We start from the raw sequence: 18,350 nt of genomic DNA on the forward strand, positions 1-18,350 counted from the left end.
CAACACTAAATTCTTCTCCTCCTGCAGTTTCTGCAGGGGATGAATCCTTTCCTTTGCTCATTCTGCAAATATATTTTATGATACAGAAAAAAAAATATTAAAATTGAAATCATAAACTAAATAATAAACAGAAATAAAAATGAAGTTACAATTAAAGTAATTGATCAGATTTAAAAAATGCATTGATAATGAAAATAAGTTTGGAAAAAAAATTATTTCAATGTAAAATAATAATACACGTCATAATTTTATAAGAAAAAAGCTCTGAAGATATTAAAAGATGAATATGATGCAAAATGGCGGTATGATAGCCGGGAAGTAATCAAAGATTTTTCTTATAAACTTATTTGAAAATTTAGAAATAAATAACACAAATTTGAATTAAGTTTTATTATGATTGTATCTGCTAAATCATAATTTTTAGTTATAGTACTTACTTAGACAATAGCTATAAATTATACAAGAAATAACTACGAACAATGCGGCGGGATTTCTAGCACTTTAGCGTCTTATTATCGCGTTGCCGCGAAAAATAACAGAAGGACCAACATAAATCAAAAAAAAGATTTTATGAAATTATGAATGACATTGAAAAATTAATTTATTATAGATATCCTGAGATTGTTCTAACTATATAAATAGTAATTAAATAGAAAATTTTATAATTATTGCAATCATAGAACATTAAAATATATATTTTTATTATCAAAGATAGTTTTTTTTAGAACATCATGACCTATAAATTTGAAATATTTGTACGTTAAGCTTTTTTTGTTGATTAATACTTATTTAATAATTTTTATATAATAAAGTCAATAAAATATACAATTTAATTTTTAACTAAAATAGCCATTTAACTAAAATGCTTTTATTAATATTTCAGGATGTAAAGTAATTGTTTTTAAAATTAATTTTTATAAAAAAATAATTTAACTACATGAAAAATGTTTTTAAATTTTTTGTATATTCACAGTAATTATAATACACATTATTTATGTAAAAAATTATTATAGAATTATATTAAAAAATATTTATTTTCAATATTGTGAAAATACTTCTAATATTATGTGATGTTAAAAATAATTTTAATAGATGGCAGTATTATCTAAAATTTAATATTAATTTTCCGTTCTATAAAAGTTGTAATTTAAACGGCGCTGAAAATTTGGAGTTGGCAAGGTCTTTCAAGGTATTGTTAAAATAGAATTTGTAAAGTAATAGTATGTGATAAAATATAATTTATATATATAATATTAAAATTTTATTTATTTTTTTAAATTTTATTTTATAGAATAATACTCAAAATGGCTGCCCGATCTATCGTTAAATATTTACGTCCAAAAACTGTTGTATCCCAAATTCATAGATGTGCTTCACTTTCTGCATTTGAAATACAACATAAAACTCCAACTATTAAAAAAGTAATGCCTATACCAAAAGCTCATTATGGAGGACGACATACAGTTACTCTTTTACCTGGTGCTGGAATTGGTCCAGAATTGATGAATTATGTAAAAGAGGTACAAAAAATATTTATATAAATATTTATATAATTTTAATAAAAAATGATCTTTTGAGTATATGTTTTTATTTATTTCATCTGTTGTAATTAAATGTTAAATTTTTTAATAATATATTAATGAAAAAAATCTTATATAATTTTTTATATATTTCTTACAGATTTTCAGATATGCAGGTGTACCAGTAGATTTTGAAGATGTAGAAATCGATCCAAATGCAAATGACAATGTTGATTTAGATTATGCTATTACATCAATTCGTAGAAATGGTGTAGCACTAAAAGGAAACATTGAAACTCGTAGTACAGAAGCTGATGTACTTTCCAGAAATGTTGCTCTTAGAAATGAATTAGATCTTTATGTAAATGTCTTACATTGTGTATCATACCCAGGAGTAAATTCACGACATAAAAATATTGATATTGTTATTGTTAGACAAAATACAGAGGGGGAATATGCTATGCTAGAACATGAAAGTGTTAAAGGTGTTGTAGAAAGTATGAAAGTTATTACAAGTATTAATTCTGAACGTGTTGCAAGATATGCATTTGAATATGCTAAGCGAAATGGAAGAAAAAAAATTACCACAGTTCATAAAGCAAACATAATGAAGCTCTCTGATGGATTATTTTTAGAAATATCAAGAAAAGTTGCAAAAGATTATCCAGATATTACTCATAATGACATGATTATTGATAACACTTGTATGCAATTGGTTTCCAATCCACATCAATTTGATATTATATTAACAACTAATTTATATGGAGCAATTGTATCAAATGTAGTATGTGGTTTATTAGGTGGTGCAGGATTATTAGCAGGTAAAAATTTTGGTGATCATTACACAGTGTTTGAACCAGGTACTCGCAATACAGGTAAACGTATTGCTGGAAAAAATATTGCCAATCCTATTGCAATGTTAAATGCTGCTGTTGATATGTTACGACATCTTGGACATAAGGATCATGCTACTTTAATTCAGAATGCTATTAATAAAACTATTAATCAAGGTGTTCATACACCTGATCTTGGTGGACAAGCAACAAGTAGAGAAGTTGTTGATACGATAATGAATCATATTAAAATAGCATCTAATTAAGACTGATAAGATATATCAGATTAAAAATTAATATAATATAAAAATATACATATATATTTAATTTTGCTTTTTAGAAGAGATATTTCATTATCTGATACAATATTTGAATATCTTTTCAGTTGATAGTAGTAACTGTATTTTTTGCTTAAAAAAGATTATAATTAAATTGTGTAAGTCGCACAATTATATAAAATAATTTTTAAGTAAAGTGACAAATTTGATACCTGTAATATAGTAATATCTTATGTAATATAATATCATATATATTGAATTAAAGTTTGTAAAGTACATTTTAAAGATTGCAGATTAAATATTGTAATTATTTTTAAAAGACGTGTTTGAGATGTAAATTTTTTATTTACATCTCATTAAAAATATTTTCTTGCAATTATAGAATGATAAAAAAAGAGGTTCATAACTTTAATTTAATAGATAGATAATACTTATCAAATAAAAAAAAAATCTTAATAAAAATATAATTAAAAAATAAAAATTTTCAAAATTAAAAACAATTTTTCGTTCCGATTCGTTTAAGAATAATTTGTTCATTTTATTCGAAAGTGAATCAATTAATTATTCTTTTTTTCTTGAATATATTCCTGATTTTTGGCATCTCACAAATAAATATATATCTTTCAAAGCAAGCAAGTCATTTGCTTTAGTATTAAAATTTTAGTGAGTACCATCTATTCTAAAAGTTATGAATTTTTTTTTTATCATTTCATATATATATATATATATATATATCTTTGGTAGTTCTGTTTTAATGATAATTCATTAAACAAATAATTTATAATAAAATATATTAGTAGATTTAATTTATTTTAATTGAATAAAAATATTATAGTTAACAATATTTAATATTATTAACAATATTGTTATTATAGAATATATACAAATTATTAAAATTTTGATCTACATATAATAAGTTAATTATATTAATTCTGTAGAAGTTGTAATGCTAGTTCCTCATATGCTTTTAAGTCTGTATTATCTGTTTTAAGAGATGTTTTTTGTTTCTTCTTTTTCTTTTTGCATTCGTTTTGCACTATAAGTTTTCTTTTAAATGGTCTGTAAGTATAAAATTACCAAAGATTAAAATGATGCTAGAAATAAAACAAATATATTTTTGTAGATTAATGTATTTAATATTTTATTTATTAAAATGTGTACCTATGTATTTTATTTTCCTCTTCACTTTCCTCTTCACTTTTCTCCGATTCCGAAATATTTAAAATTTCTTTAGGACTTTCTTGTTGTTTACCATAAATTTTATCTGGGTCTGGTAACCAGGATAAATCTGGATCATTGTGTTCATTATCACTACTATAATCCTTTGTAGCATCTTCAATTTCATTTTCACCATCTGTATCATCTTCTTTTTTCTTGTTAGCTTTTAATTTGCGTTTTTCTTCTCTATGTTTTTCCTTTATTTTTTCTCTGAATCGTTGTTTATCAAATTTATCTTCTTCGCGTAATATTTGTTTAGCTATTTCTATATTAATACCAGAATCTTCTTCATTTTCGTATTGCCTTGCTAATTCGGAAATTTTAACTTTAGAAGGATTTAGTAATTCCTACAAAATAAGATATTATAATTTTATATATATGATTATTATATCTTGATTTTAAAACTAAAGAAAATCGAACCTTTCCCTCTTCATTAAAGATAATTTTCTTATTTGGTAATATTTTTTTTCGAAGAATTTTTTTAGCAACAGCAGCTTTTGTAACTGCTTTTTTTTTATTTGAAGCTTCATCTTCTTTATCATTGATAGCAACTGGTATATCATCAAGATTTATATTTTTTCGTTTCACAGTTAATATATCATCGTTATCACTATCATCTATGAAAAAAAGAAATACATATATGTATATGTAAAAAAAATATATAATTCGACAAATGTCAATAATCATTTTTATACCAAGTGTAAAATCATTTAGATTTATTGTTTGAGATATATTTTTTTGTTCCTTTTCTTTATCATTATGATTATAATATTCAATATTTATTTGTTCATTTATATTGCAATTTATTTCATTATGAGAAATAATTTGTTTATTATCTTCAATATGTTGATTAGTTAATTGTTGTTTTTGTTCCAGTCTTTGAAGAAATCGAATTCTTGGAGGTATAGCTAAACCCAAAGATCTGAAAATACAAATTAATTGCAATAATGAAAAAAGCATTTTAATAATAATTATATATATTTTATATTTTACCTTGAAAATAAATCGGTATTTAATGTATGAACATTAAAAATTTCTTTATCTTTCATTAAAAAGATCGATCTTACATATGCTACAAATGCTCTTTGAGCACTTTCTTTTAATGAAACATCTCGTGCCAATAATGCTTCCATTTTACGTTGTGGAGATTGTAATTTGTTTGGATTGATTCTAAATTATTAATAATTATTTAGATATTTAAATATTTAAATAAAATATAAAATATTAATATAAATTACTTATTTAGAAAATAAATTTTAACTTACTGTATCATAGATATTGGTATTTTGCGTTCTTTGAGTTTTTGTACCATTTTTTCTTCAGAAGGTAGCAAAACCAGTAAACATTCACCATTTTGTTGGAATCTTGCTGTTCTACCAGCACGATGTACATATGCATTTACATCTTCTGGACAATCCATTTGTATAACCCAATTTACAGCAGGAAAATCTAAAATTTATTTAAATTATTATATAAACATTAAATTTTAGATTTTCTTAATATTCATATAAAAAAACATTTTTTTTATTTACCTAGTCCGCGAGCAGCAATATCAGTCGCAAATAAAACTGCAAATTGTTTTCTACAAAAAGTTTCATAAATTTCCATTCTTTTAAGTTGATGTAAAGTACCATAAAGTGCCAATAAACTTATACCAGGTCTTAATCGACAAAATATTTCATTTATATATTTTACCTTAAAAGATAATCTTATAATTATTATTAATTTTTTATTAAATCACGTATATTAAATATTATGTTATATTATATTATACCTGTTTACAACTAGAAAAAAATATAATAATCTTTTGTTTTAAATGATTCCGTATAAATGACCATAACATCGATATTTTATCTTCTAAAGCACAAACAACATAACTTTGTTGAAGTGTTTCAGGTGTTATATGTTTAGAATGTTCATGTACTGACACATATAAAGGATCTTTTAAACTTAACCTGGCTAAATCTCTTACAGATCTGTTATAAAATAAAACAAATATATATTAATAAATATAATAAAAATAAAGATTATATTTTATTTACTTTTAAAATATATATACTTTGTTTGTGTTGCTGAAAACAAAAGCGTTTGTCGTTTTGGAGGTAAGTTCTCAATAATAGAATTCATAGTTTGCTCAAAACCCATGTCTAAACATCTATCAGCTTCATCTAATACTAACAGCTAGAATTGCAAAAATTAAAATATATATATATATATATGTTATAATATTAATTATTATTTATTTATATTAATAAATTAATATTTAATTCATATTATATTCATAAATAACTTATTTATATTTGTATATTTATTTACCTGCATATTTATACAATCAAATAAAGGATTTTCATCCATATGTTGTAACAAACGACCAGGAGTACATATAACAATATTACATTGATCCATACGTCTTTTTTCAAATTTTAAATCTTTTCCACCAATAATAAGGCCAGCTGAAATATCATGATATTGACCAACTTTTCGTAAAGTTTCATAAATTTGATAAGCAAGTTCTCTGGTTGGTGTAATAATAAGTGCCCCAAGACCATCTAATCTTGTCCACTGTTTGCAATATAATATTTCTAAAACCTTAAATAATTTAAACTTATATTTTTATTGTAAATTAATTTTTTTACATAAATTTAATTAAATTTTTTACTGGAATAAGAAATGCTAAAGTTTTTCCACTGCCAGTTTTTGCTGCTCCTAAAATATCGTTTCCATGCAATGCTAAACCAATACTTTGTCTTTGAATATCTGTCATTTCAAAATAATTATTTTCTGCTAATCCTTTTAAGGTCTTTGATGAAAGTGGAAGATCTGTAAATTTTGTTACCTTTGTTTCATCAATCTGTAAACATGTAAACTTTATGTAAGAACATTATTATAAAATTAAAGAAGAAAATTAAAACTTACAGCATCATATTTTGATTGTAAATTTGCAATTATTTGTGTTTCGGATATTTGTTTCTTTTTTGTTCTATAAATTTTGACTTTCTTTTTCTTTGACATTATATTAATTTTTTTTAAAATACGATGCGATACGAATAAAAGCTTTTTATGAGGTTATGTTTATACGTAATGTATAGTAAAAACACGTGGCAATAGCTGGTAGACACTAGTAACTTACTAGTATTTCTTATTAATAAGAAATATGGATGAATACATGAATATCTAAACAGTAATAATATATAATAAATAACATTATATGGATTTATATATTTTTTAAATATATTAAAAAAGAATGTAAAATCAAAATAAACAAAAATAATTATTTAAATTATTAATTTTTTATTTGTAAATTTTAACTCTTAAAACTTTAGAGAAATTTCGCATGCCACTTCTTTTCAGATATTTTTTATCATATCATAAAATCGAATTTTCTAGCAATGATAATTTTTGTTCAAATTTTGTAATATAAGAATATAATTAAAAAAAAGATGGCATGTTAAAATTTTCTTAAAATTTAATGTGTTTTATACTTATCTTTTACGTATTTACATTTTTAAGTTGTCATTTTTATATTTATTTGTATATGTAATATATAGTTTTCGAATACATCTATAATTCCAAGAATATTTTTTGCAAATTATGTTTCTTCACACTTCTTTCCATTTAAATTATAATTAACGTATTGTTTTTCCTTCTTTTTTTCATTTTACAAATATTTAACGGAAATATATTTTGCCGGTAAGTTAGGCGACGACTGAAAAATTTTGATCAGTGCCATCTCGCGTTTGGATCACCGAAGCTTCGATTTATTATTAGTATAGCAGAATGTGCAAGGAGGTATGCGAAGTCGTAGACAAGGAGAACACTATTGTGTGAGAAAGACAGAGAGCATCCCCCACCACTTTGAAAACTTAACATGGAAAATTTATTAATTATTCTTCTTCTACTTAAAATTTCGACACTTTTAAGCTCTCATCTTGAAATTAGAACTCCAAACAACTTTCTCGTATCAATTTTAACATAAAATTTTTTATAATTAATTATTTATTAATAATTAACGCATACGTTCCAATATATCGAAGACGCCATATGGAAAATTTATTAATTACTCATATTCTATTCTAAATTTCGCCACTTTTAAGATTGCATTTAAAAACTAGAACTTCAAGGAAATTTCTCCTATCAATTTTAATATCAAATTCTTTTTAGTTAATTATTTATTAAGGATTAACACCTTATATCATATCATACGTTCTAATCAAAGACGCTATATGGAAAATTCACTAATTTCTCATTTTCTATATAAAATTTCGGCACGTTTAAATCGCATTCTAAAATTAAAACCCTAGACGAGTTTCTCATATCAATTTTAACGTAAAATTTTTTTCCATTAATTATTTATTAAAGATTATTTTGAAGTTTTAGTTTCAAATCCCCATTATGTAATAAACACTTCAATTATCTAGTTAAAAAATAACAAAATTATAAATAAAATTTATATATGAAAATACAGAAGGAAATTACGTTTCAAATGCATATAATCATATTTAGAAATAAATTCTATATTGATAAAAAATTAATTAAAAAAATCTAATATCCAGTAATATAAATAATATCAACATTCGATGTGAGAAATTAATTGTTAATAAATAATTAATGCAAAAGAATTTTACGTTAAAATTGATATAAAAAATTATCTAGGCTTCTAATTTTAGAATGCGATCTTAAACGTGCCGAAATTTTATATACAAAATGAGAAATTAATGAATTTTCCATATGGCGTCTTTGATTAGAACGTATGATATGATATAACGCGTTAATCCTTAATAAATAATTAATCAAAGAGAATTTGATATTAAAATTGATACGAGAAATTTCCTTGAAGTTCTAACATTTAAATGCAATCTTAAAAGTGTCGAAATTTAGAATAGAATATGAATAATTAACAAATTTTCCATATGGCGTCTTCGATATATTGGAACGCGTTAAATATTGCGTTAATTATTAATAAATAATTAATTATAAAAAATTTTATATTAAAATTGATACGAGAAAGTTGCCTGGAGTTCTAATTTCAAGATGAGAGCTTAAAAGTATCGAAATTTTAAGTAGAAGAAGAATAATTAATAAATTTTCCATGTTAAGTTTTCAAAGTGGTGAGGGATACTCTCTGTCTTTCTCGCGCAATGGTAGTTCCTTGTCTACGACTTAACATACCTCCTTGCACATTCTGCTATGCCAATAACAAATCGAAGCTTCGGTGATCCAAACGCGAGATGGCACTGATCAAAATTTTTCACTCGTTACCTAACTTACCGGCAAAGTATATTTCCATTAAATGTTTACAAGATGAAAGAAAGGAGGAAAACAATTATACAATTATAAATAAAACGTTAATTATAATTTAGACGGAAACGATAGTGTGAAGAGACATAAAATGCAAAAGATATTTTTAAAGTTATAAATGTACTTGAAAAATATATTACACATGTTATATATGTAAGTAAATGTATCAATATATACATAATATATTGTTCCTTTGTTATGAACATACGATTAAAATTAGCTTTCGATTGCAAATAAATTAGACACATTTTTACAATAATTACCCATTTATCGCACGTTATTTAGATACTTCAATCATGTTATAAATTGAGGAATGGTTATTCTATCGTATATATAAAAATATATACGATCTAGAACACAAATGAACGAAAGTTCTATCATTAGTAAGTAAAAAAAAAAAAGCTCTTTTACTTTTCGTTTAAATTCATCTTAATTTATGAACATATTTTGATATTACAAATATTGATTTACATTCGAAGCGAATAGAGAACTCTTGCAAAGTGATTTAAGTCGGGAAGTAATTAATCAAAAGTATCGAGGAAGTAATTAATTGAAACTTTCATACTTAAACGATGACCACATTCGCTCGCGGAACAATTAAAAATACTTAGCCCGAATTTATCGGTATATTTTTTAGCATCCATCCGTTTTTTTTCCTACTCGTATGCATTAGATACATCATGTAACAATACAATATTTTCCAGAAATGAACAGAAAATCGCACGTGTATACGTATCGATCTACTTGTGCGTGCGTGAGAGAATTTCACTCCAATTAAAAAAAAAAAATGCATTTATCTCGATGACGAGAAGATCTCTACTCCGTATTATATTCTCAATGTGCCACGTGTTATCTGAATCAGTGTCAATAGAGGAGATGCGGGATCGTCGTTAAAAGTCACATGTGTGGAATGCATGTGCATCGTCGCATCGGCGTTTACGAGAAAGAAAGGCGGGGAGACTGAGTATTAGAAAGGAGGGGTCGAAGTAGAAGAAGAGGAGGAAACGCGACTGAAAGGGTGACTGCATTGTGCACGACGATTACATTCGGATAAATTTCTCGCTCCTTCTCTCGAGTTCGTGTACGATCTATCGGTCGGTCGTGCATCTTGCACCTCCTTAGTAGTAGTGCGCCTCCTTTTTTTTACAGTGATCTGTATCAGAAGAAGTTCCCTGTGAAAATCATGATTTGACGAAGAAAGGGTAGCATGCGGCGAGACCACGTGAAGCAGCAATGGAGAACACTGCGATTGCCTCGCAAAATCCACTCCGTTTCTTGGCCAGTTTGTTTTCTCGTAATACTAGGTTTATACCCGATGATAGCCGATATTATCTTACAGGATATGGGTAAATCTATCATTATTACTTTTTTAATTTTTTTCCTTTCCTTTTAATTCAATTAGCCCGATAATTATATGCGTGTCTGCTTTACATTATTCGATCGTTTAAGATCCAAGTTATACGGGTTAAATGTGTTTCATGTATATGTGATATGCATTCTACAATTCCATGTAACGACACGTTACGTTTGTCTTACGACTACTTTGTCTTTTTAAGTGATCCCTATTACATTAATTGAGCCACTGTCCATAGCATGCAAAACTGCTTGTTCTACTCTGGAAAAGAGGACTTCTTAATGAAACTGGTTTAAACGTTCGGCGTAACGCGATGAGTTACGTCTTTTGGGTTCAAGGGTTATTGGGTTTCCAGAGGTTATTGGGTTGTTCGTTGTACCATCATTTTAAATTTATGCTTATTTAATTACATCTCGTTTTTTTTTTAAAAAATCTTTTGTAGCTTTTAAAGATTTTAAAGATTTATGGCCTTCTGGAATGTAATTTTTTTATGATTAAATTAATTGCCAAAGTTTTTAGATTGAACATTTAATTATGGAAATATTCGTAGAATTTTTATAAAGAAATATTTTTGAGAAATCACTTTTTTTCTTTCTTTTATCGTATTTTACCTTATCACGATAAGCTGACCTGAATTATAATTTCAGAAAAGGATATCGTGGATCTGGTTGACGGTATTGGAATGCAACAAGAGCGCATCGGAGTGACAATAACTCAAAATCGTTGTCACAGAAATGACACGATCGCGTACGACATCGCGGAGAGCGCGCTACTCACGATCGATACGAACACCCTGTTCCCCACTGGCATACCACGCGATTTTTCCATTTTGGTCGTTGCCAAGCCAAAAATCGGTAAGTAGCCTTCCACCAATCGATTCGTATAATTTTTAACGATCCTATCCTTAATAAAACGTTTATTTAACGATCGCAAAATTAGGATATCCAGTTGCCACGCTGTTTGCCATCTACAACGACAGTGGTGAGGAACAGTTGGTGTTATCATTGGGCAATGACGTCATTCTTTACTATAGCACAACTCCGGATGACGAAGGCAAGGCAATATCGTTCGGGATTGATATTTCCGATGGCAAATGGCACCGTTTAGGAATCAGTATTAAAGGGAACACCGTCACTCTGATTCTTGACTGTGCTCGGCAAATTTCGAAAGAGCTGCGAAGAAACCTTGACGAAAGGATCGACATCAATGGCATCGTAATCATTGGCCAACAGATCGTGGATGGCAATATGTACTTGGTCGGTGAAGAAAGACTCATTCATCGTTTAATTTGCAATTTATTGTAAATAAATATTTTTTTCAATCGTTTACAGGGTGGCTTGGAGATGCTGAAGATTGCCCCGATCCCGGATGCGGCTTACGAAATCTGCACGATTTTCGCGGCTGACTGTAGAAATCATACGAGACATAGATTCACGACCATGCGTAATAATAGCCCCACGATTCGTACCACTTCTTCCACTTATTACGAGGGCGCGAGTCAAACAATCCGAAGTTCCAGCTACGCGGGTGAAGCATTCTCAACTACTAGATCGTATTACGAAACAAATTATAATAATTTAAACTCGTCTCAAAATTACGGCAGAATATCGTCTACGATATCTAAACTAAATGTTTCGTATAACGAAGAAAATGAGAATCTAAAGAGGACGGATGAAGAGAACGGAAGCGAGGAAGAGAACTCATGGATCGAAGATAACGACGATTATAATTACAGGCTTGTGAATGCGTCATACGCTTCGAGATCAACCACGGACACGCATCTTCGTAATCAAAGTGCTGTGAGTTGATCGTTTGTTGTTAATTAAAAAAAAAATGAAAAGAAAAGAAAAAATAGTATGGAATAAATTTTCATTAATTTTCTAGGTGTTTTCCAACAACATTGACGGAACAACGATAGATCGTTACGAAACGACACCTCCACAAATTCCTGAAATTTCCGATAATTTAATCGGGAAAATTCGGGACGGATTGAAATATACGGAGTCTTCTTCGGAAGGATCGTACTACGGCTCGACTTATTATAATAGCAGGGGTCCACCTGGACCACGAGGATTTCCAGGACCACCAGGTGTGGCCGGGCCGTCCGGTAAAAAAGGGGAGCCTGGAAGAGATGGGTTGGCAGGTTTACCCGGTGTACCTGGTTCACCGGGAAACGTGTTCATAATACCGACATTGAATCAGCAAGGTAACGAGAAGGGACCGGATGCTCAGATGGAAGCTTTGAGGCAAATGCTTTCGCAGCATATGATAGCTATGAGGGGTAGCGAGGGTCCTATGGGTCTGACGGGTGTCTCTGGGCCCGAAGGACCTCCAGGACCTCAAGGCCAGAAAGGAGAACCTGGCGAAATTGGCGAGCCTGGTCCTCGTGGAGAAAGAGGTCAGTTTAAACACCTCAAGTAATTATATATCAGAATAAATTATTTAGATAAAACAGAGTACATTGAAAAATTATATATATTTGTATATAGGTATTCCTGGAAATACTGGTAGGGAGGGTAGACGAGGTCGACCTGGTAGAGACGGGGAACGAGGTTTAAGCGGAGTACCGGGGATGAAAGGAGAGCAAGGTGTACCTGGGTTGCCTGGATTGCCAGGAGATAAAGGGGAAAGAGGAGCTGTGGGTGCTACCGGGGAACAAGGTTTGCCAGGTCACGAGGGAATGCAGGGTGAAGATGGTCCACCAGGTTTGCCAGGTTTACCTGGTGAAATGGTAACGAGAATATTGTAAAGTGACAGAATCGTATAAACGCAAAGATTAATTGAAATCGTTTTAGGGTCCAAGAGGATTTATAGGGCCACGAGGTTTTCCCGGATTACCAGGAAATCCTGGTATTCCTGGAAGCGAAGGTCCGCCAGGAGCAAAGGGCAATACTGGACCACCTGGTCCTCCAGGCTCACCAGGCTCTCCGGGTCCAATCGGAGCTGTAGGTCCACCAGGACCTCAAGGTCTTCTGGGCCCGACTGGCTTAGTGGTAAATCTCTTTGGAGATATAATATGTTCCCTTAATTATTTAAATCCTATTAACATAAGTTACAATATGTTATTAGGGGCCACAAGGAAAGCCTGGAATTCCTGGTCTGTCAGGAGCAGACGGATCGCCTGGTCATCCTGGAAATCCAGGCATTCCTGGGACGAAGGGTGAACAAGGTCTGCAGGGTCCGCAGGGTCCGATAGGTTTTCCAGGAGTTCGTGGTATTAAAGGTGACGAAGGAAAACGTGGATCGCCTGGAGAACGCGGAGAAAAAGGTGAAAAGGGTGTGGAAGGGGAGAAAGGTGACGTTGGCGCGAAAGGGGAGCCTGGATTATCAGGTCCGCAAGGAATTCCTGGACTGGAAGGTCTGGAAGGACCTAAAGGTTTTGAAGGGCCGCGTGGTGAAAGTGGACTGATTGGACCGCCAGGTGAGAAAGGAAAAACTGGTCCCCCAGGTTTTGTTGGATATCCAGGAAATCCTGGGGAGAAAGGTGATAAAGGCCAACTTGGAAGAGAAGGTCCTAATGGAGATAAAGGAGAAAGGGTAAAAAAAGAGAATACGACACGTAATCAATAATTATAATACAACGGAATTTATTATTTTAGGGTACTAATGGCGCACAAGGGGAACGTGGTGAACCAGGCCCCAGAGTACGTAAGAAAATATATTTACAAAAGATCAAATATACATAAATTGTTATAATTCATTGTTTCTATTCTTTGCGAAGGGATTTAGAGGTGCTCGTGGTAGAAGAGGAGCTGAAGGATTGCCAGGACCGAAGGGTGATACTGGACAACCAGGTCCCCAAGGATTGCAAGGAGAACCTGGCCCACCAGGCATCGAAGGACCTCGTGGATTTGTAGGAGCTCCTGGGCAAATTGGCCTCAATGGAAAAGATGGTATTCTTGGTCCTCCTGGAGAACGAGGGCCAGTGGGAGATTCTGGACCGCCAGGTCCTCCAGGCGCGCCTGGCGTTATTGGGCCTCAGGGACCGGCTGGTGAACCAGGCCAACCAGGAGAACCTGGAAGTCCAGGAAATCCAGGGGTACCTGGAGAATTAGGTCCCCCAGGGCAGCAAGGAAAAGAAGGACCGCAAGGACCACCTGGTCTTCCTGGAAAAGAGGGTCTACCAGGTCCTGGTGGCTTACCAGGATTTCCTGGCGAACGAGGGCTAAGTGGTTTACCGGTTCATTTTTAATTATGTTAAAAAGTTTTATTGTTAAAGTTGAACTATAGAATATCGTGTTTATAAATTTAATTCGTTTTTCGAAACAGGGAATGCCAGGTATAAAAGGAGAGATAGGACCACCGGGTCTTCCGGGTCCATCAGGCGATAAAGGCGTTCAAGGCGAGCCTGGAAAAGATGGTGAACCTGGTCCTCAGGGAAGCCAAGGATCGAAAGGACCTCCTGGACCAATTGGTTTGAAAGGAGATAGGGTATATATACGATGACACAACATGAATAAACTGTAGGATTTGTAACTTAAAATAAAACAATTTATAAATAATTTAGGGTGAGTCTGGACCGATCGGCCCTATTGGACGAGATGGCTTACCAGGGCAACGTGGCTTGCCAGGTTCTCCTGGTCCTGTTGGGGTTCCAGGAGAAGATGGTGACAAAGGAGATATTGGACCACCCGGGGAAAAAGGATTTAAAGGATCTCAAGGGGAAACGGTAAGTACAACTTCCAATTCTAAAGACTAATTTAACGCAATCTTTTTTGCTTTTCATTCTTCATAGGGTCCTTCAGGACCAATTGGCATACAGGGAATTCGCGGAGAACCTGGAGCTATCGGTTTGCCAGGTGAGAAAGGGCCACCAGGAGAAATTGGAAGACAAGGAGCAAAAGGGGAAGATGGTCCTGTTGGAGCATCAGGACCTCCTGGTCCTGTAGGACCGCAAGGATTGCCCGGTTCACAAGGATTAAAAGGAGAAATGGGGGATACGGGATTAGTTGGCCCCGTAGGACCCGCGGGAAGTCCAGGTGTACAAGGTCCAAGGGGTCCTAAGGGAAGCGAAGGTTTGCAAGGTCCCTCAGGGCCGGAAGGTCTTCAAGGACAAAAGGGAGAAGCTGGAGCACCAGGATTACCAGGCTCGATAGGTCCAGAAGGAAAACCAGGTGAAAGAGGTCCTCCCGGTCCGAAAGGAGAAGAAGGAAAGAGTGGTCCTCCAGGGCCGCCCGGTGAACGCGGTATAAATGGTCCAGAGGGACCAAAGGGTAATGCAGGACCTCCTGGTTTCCCTGGATCACCGGGAGAACCGGGTTTAATTGGTGTGAAAGGGGATTCTGGAAAAGACGGTGAGGATGGTAAAGCTGGAGATCCTGGACCACCGGGAGAGATTGGGCCTCCAGGAAAAGAGGGTCTTCCTGGCCCTCCTGGAAAACAAGTATAAAATTATACGATTATCTATAAGTAATAATCGATATTCAAAATCATGATCACATAAATGATTTAGGGATCTGAGGGACCAGCGGGAGTGCAAGGAAGTCCGGGTTCGCCGGGAGAGAAAGGAGACATGGGTCCTCCTGGTGCACAGGGAAGTCCGGGATCTATAGGGCCTCAAGGTCTTCCTGGGCCATTTGGTTTGCCAGGTGTAAGAGGGCTTCCAGGGCTTGCTGGAGAAAATGGTCCTCCCGGAATGGCAGGAGCCATTGGTGCCCCAGGAAAAGTTGGACCGATTGGGCCCAAGGGTCCAAAGGGTGACAGAGGTAAACGAGGACTCAAAGGACATCGAGGCGAATTAGGAGATACTGGTATGAAGGGAGAAGAGGGGGAGAAGGGGGAACAAGGACCACGAGGCGTTCCGGGATCCGAAGGTCCCAAGGGTAACCAGGGACTACCAGGTTCGATAGGATTCAAGGGAAACGATGGACCTCCAGGACTTCCAGGAATGGAGGGACTGATAGGACCCAAAGGTAGTGCTGGAAACGATGGGCCAAAAGGTGAAACTGGTCCTCCGGGTCCTCCAGGTCCTCCTGGACCACCCGCTGAACAACCAATGATTCCTCCGGAACTGTTGTTCACGAAAGAACAACTTTTGCGTAGGAGACGCGATATTTCGACAGAAACGTAAAGCAAAATCAAATCATTTTTCAATATCTAAAATGTTTAAAAATGTTATTGCAATATCGTAAATGTTATAAATAAATATTTTTAGGGAAAATAAGGATGAAGAGGAGAAAAATTCGGAAAGTTTGAACAAAGATGATCACGTTGAAGAGGAATTAGGTCCTAAATTCTTGGATATGTACAGTTCTATATACGCTATGAGGCAAGAATTGGATCGAATACGTAAACCAATTGGAAGTAGAGAAAATCCTGCGAGAACTTGTAAGGATCTGTTTTACGGCCATCCCCATTTCCACGATGGTTGGTATTTTTTTGCTCGAAGATTTTTTTATCGTATCGATCGTTTGAAAACTTACAAAATTGTATTGTGAAAAATAGGTTGGTATTGGATCGATCCAAATTTAGGAATGGCCGACGATTCTGTATACGTTTATTGTAATATGACGAATATGGGCGAAACGTGCGTGTATCCAGATATTCATACGAGTCAAATGCCAAATATACCATGGAGAAAGGAAAATAATAAAACTGATTGGTATTCGAATTTACGCGGGGGATTTAAAGTAAGTTTTGAATTTACTTAAACGTATTCTTATTCGTTATAAAAAATAATTTTAAGAAAGAGAAATTACGTGTTGTCGTAGATTACATACGAAGCTATTGGAGTAGTGCAATTAAATTTTCTGCGTTTACTGAGTCAAGAAGCTTATCAAAATTTCACTTACACTTGCATTAACAGTGTTGCCTGGTACAATATTTTGAATTTTAACTATAATTCCTCCATACGACTGCTTGGTGCGAACGAGGATGAATTTTCATACACCGGTATCAAGCCACAAATCGTAATGGACAATTGCAAAACGCGTAAGAACAAAGGTGAAACGGTGCTCTTAATTCAGAGTAAAAAATTGCAACAGTTACCATTGGTGGATTTTTATCCTATCGATTATGGATTACCTCATCAGGCGTTTGGTTTCACGGTTGGCCCAATTTGTTTCAAATAAATCAAATCATCAAACTTTTATTGGCAAGACTGAAGCGCGATTGTATATTATACGATAATTGTTTTTTCGTTATCTTGTCTTCCGATGTTCTAACACGTTGCCGTAATTAGCAGATAATTTATTAATCATCTCAATTTATTTTTTTAATGCATGTATTTTTTACTAAGGTGTACAATATTGAGAACGTTTATTCGTCTTATCACGTACTTACTTACATCAAGTACCATTATTTCTTCTTCGAATATAGATGTTCGAAAAAATAGAAGAATGAAACTTAAATAGAAAATAAGGGAGTTAACATTGTTATTTATATGATATATACTATTAATACTGTAATCACTGCCATGAGTACGTGATGTATATTTTCTCATGTTTATAAATAAAACGCAATAACATACATACGAAATTCTTTTCAATTGAATTGAAATAATGAATATAAATCATTTGAAGATACGTATCTTTCACTTTTATCAGTTTCTATTTTAAGCGTATATTACGTAATCACTTTATATACACGAGTGAATGGTGTATCACATTATAACTAGTAACATTTACTTGAATCATATAATAATATCTTTTTTGTTCGTTATTTTGAAAAGATTTTCCTTTATATTCCCGAAATTAAATATATTATCGATAATTTATATAGAATAATATTCATCGAAATGAATAAATATTGCAATTGATTTACGATACGAAAGAAAATACGTTCACACAGGTTCCGTGGTGTAGCGGTTATCACGTCTGCTTTACACGCAGAAGGTCGCCGGTTCGATCCC

The 18,350-nt window shown here is 32.4% G+C and overlaps 4 protein-coding genes across 5 annotated transcripts in view; 2 read left to right on the top strand and 2 right to left on the bottom strand.

The window, feature by feature from the left end:
- LOC102672384 (chromobox protein homolog 1-like) overlaps positions 1-690 on the bottom strand; it is a 2,134-nt gene extending 1,444 nt beyond the window's left edge. Inside the window, exons 1-2 of the mRNA XM_031508220.1 lie at positions 438-690; positions 1-62 (exon numbers count right to left, since the gene is read on the bottom strand). The exon at positions 1-62 is cut by the window's left edge and continues 18 nt beyond it. Of these exons, the coding sequence (XP_031364080.1) occupies positions 1-61 (61 nt within the window). The 5' untranslated portion in view covers position 62; positions 438-690. The remainder of the gene's footprint in view (positions 63-437) is intronic.
- A 339-nt stretch (positions 691-1,029) lies between these two features.
- On the top strand, positions 1,030-2,822 carry LOC102677738 (isocitrate dehydrogenase [NAD] subunit gamma, mitochondrial). 2 transcript variants are annotated; one of them, XM_006610777.2, is made up of 3 exons: positions 1,030-1,189; positions 1,292-1,520; positions 1,681-2,822. In XM_006610777.2, the coding sequence occupies exons 2-3, from the start codon at positions 1,305-1,307 to the stop codon at positions 2,617-2,619; spliced, it is 1,155 nt and encodes a 384-aa protein (XP_006610840.1). In that variant the 5' UTR covers positions 1,030-1,189; positions 1,292-1,304; the 3' UTR covers positions 2,620-2,822. The 2 variants fall into 2 exon arrangements, with proteins under 2 accessions (XP_006610840.1, XP_031364077.1); XM_031508217.1 differs by having other exon boundaries at positions 1,167-1,220.
- A 598-nt stretch (positions 2,823-3,420) lies between these two features.
- Positions 3,421-6,979, bottom strand: LOC102677603 (probable ATP-dependent RNA helicase DDX10). The gene is made up of 12 exons (XM_006610776.2): positions 6,766-6,979; positions 6,509-6,700; positions 6,166-6,438; positions 5,909-6,030; positions 5,624-5,825; positions 5,382-5,544; positions 5,115-5,298; positions 4,843-5,019; positions 4,545-4,771; positions 4,270-4,466; positions 3,793-4,196; positions 3,421-3,690 (listed from the first exon to the last, which is right to left on the bottom strand). The coding sequence occupies exons 1-12, from the start codon at positions 6,859-6,861 to the stop codon at positions 3,558-3,560; spliced, it is 2,370 nt and encodes a 789-aa protein (XP_006610839.1). The 5' UTR covers positions 6,862-6,979; the 3' UTR covers positions 3,421-3,557.
- Positions 6,980-10,046: 3,067 nt separating this feature from the next.
- Positions 10,047-17,728, top strand: LOC102677465 (collagen alpha-1(I) chain-like). Its single transcript, XM_006610775.2, has 17 exons — positions 10,047-10,493; positions 11,149-11,355; positions 11,441-11,757; positions 11,833-12,300; positions 12,386-12,899; positions 12,991-13,232; positions 13,297-13,494; positions 13,571-14,038; positions 14,101-14,145; positions 14,223-14,681; positions 14,771-14,932; positions 15,009-15,170; positions 15,237-15,884; positions 15,954-16,567; positions 16,656-16,867; positions 16,946-17,130; positions 17,212-17,728. Exons 1-17 carry the CDS (start codon positions 10,355-10,357, stop codon positions 17,569-17,571), a joined length of 5,400 nt encoding a protein of 1,799 aa, XP_006610838.1. The 5' UTR covers positions 10,047-10,354; the 3' UTR covers positions 17,572-17,728.
- The last annotated feature ends 622 nt before the right edge of the window (positions 17,729-18,350 follow it).

This window comes from Apis dorsata, unplaced genomic scaffold (assembly GCF_000469605.1).
Source record: "Apis dorsata unplaced genomic scaffold, Apis dorsata 1.3 scaffold_78, whole genome shotgun sequence".
Taxonomy (NCBI): domain Eukaryota; kingdom Metazoa; phylum Arthropoda; class Insecta; order Hymenoptera; family Apidae; genus Apis; species Apis dorsata.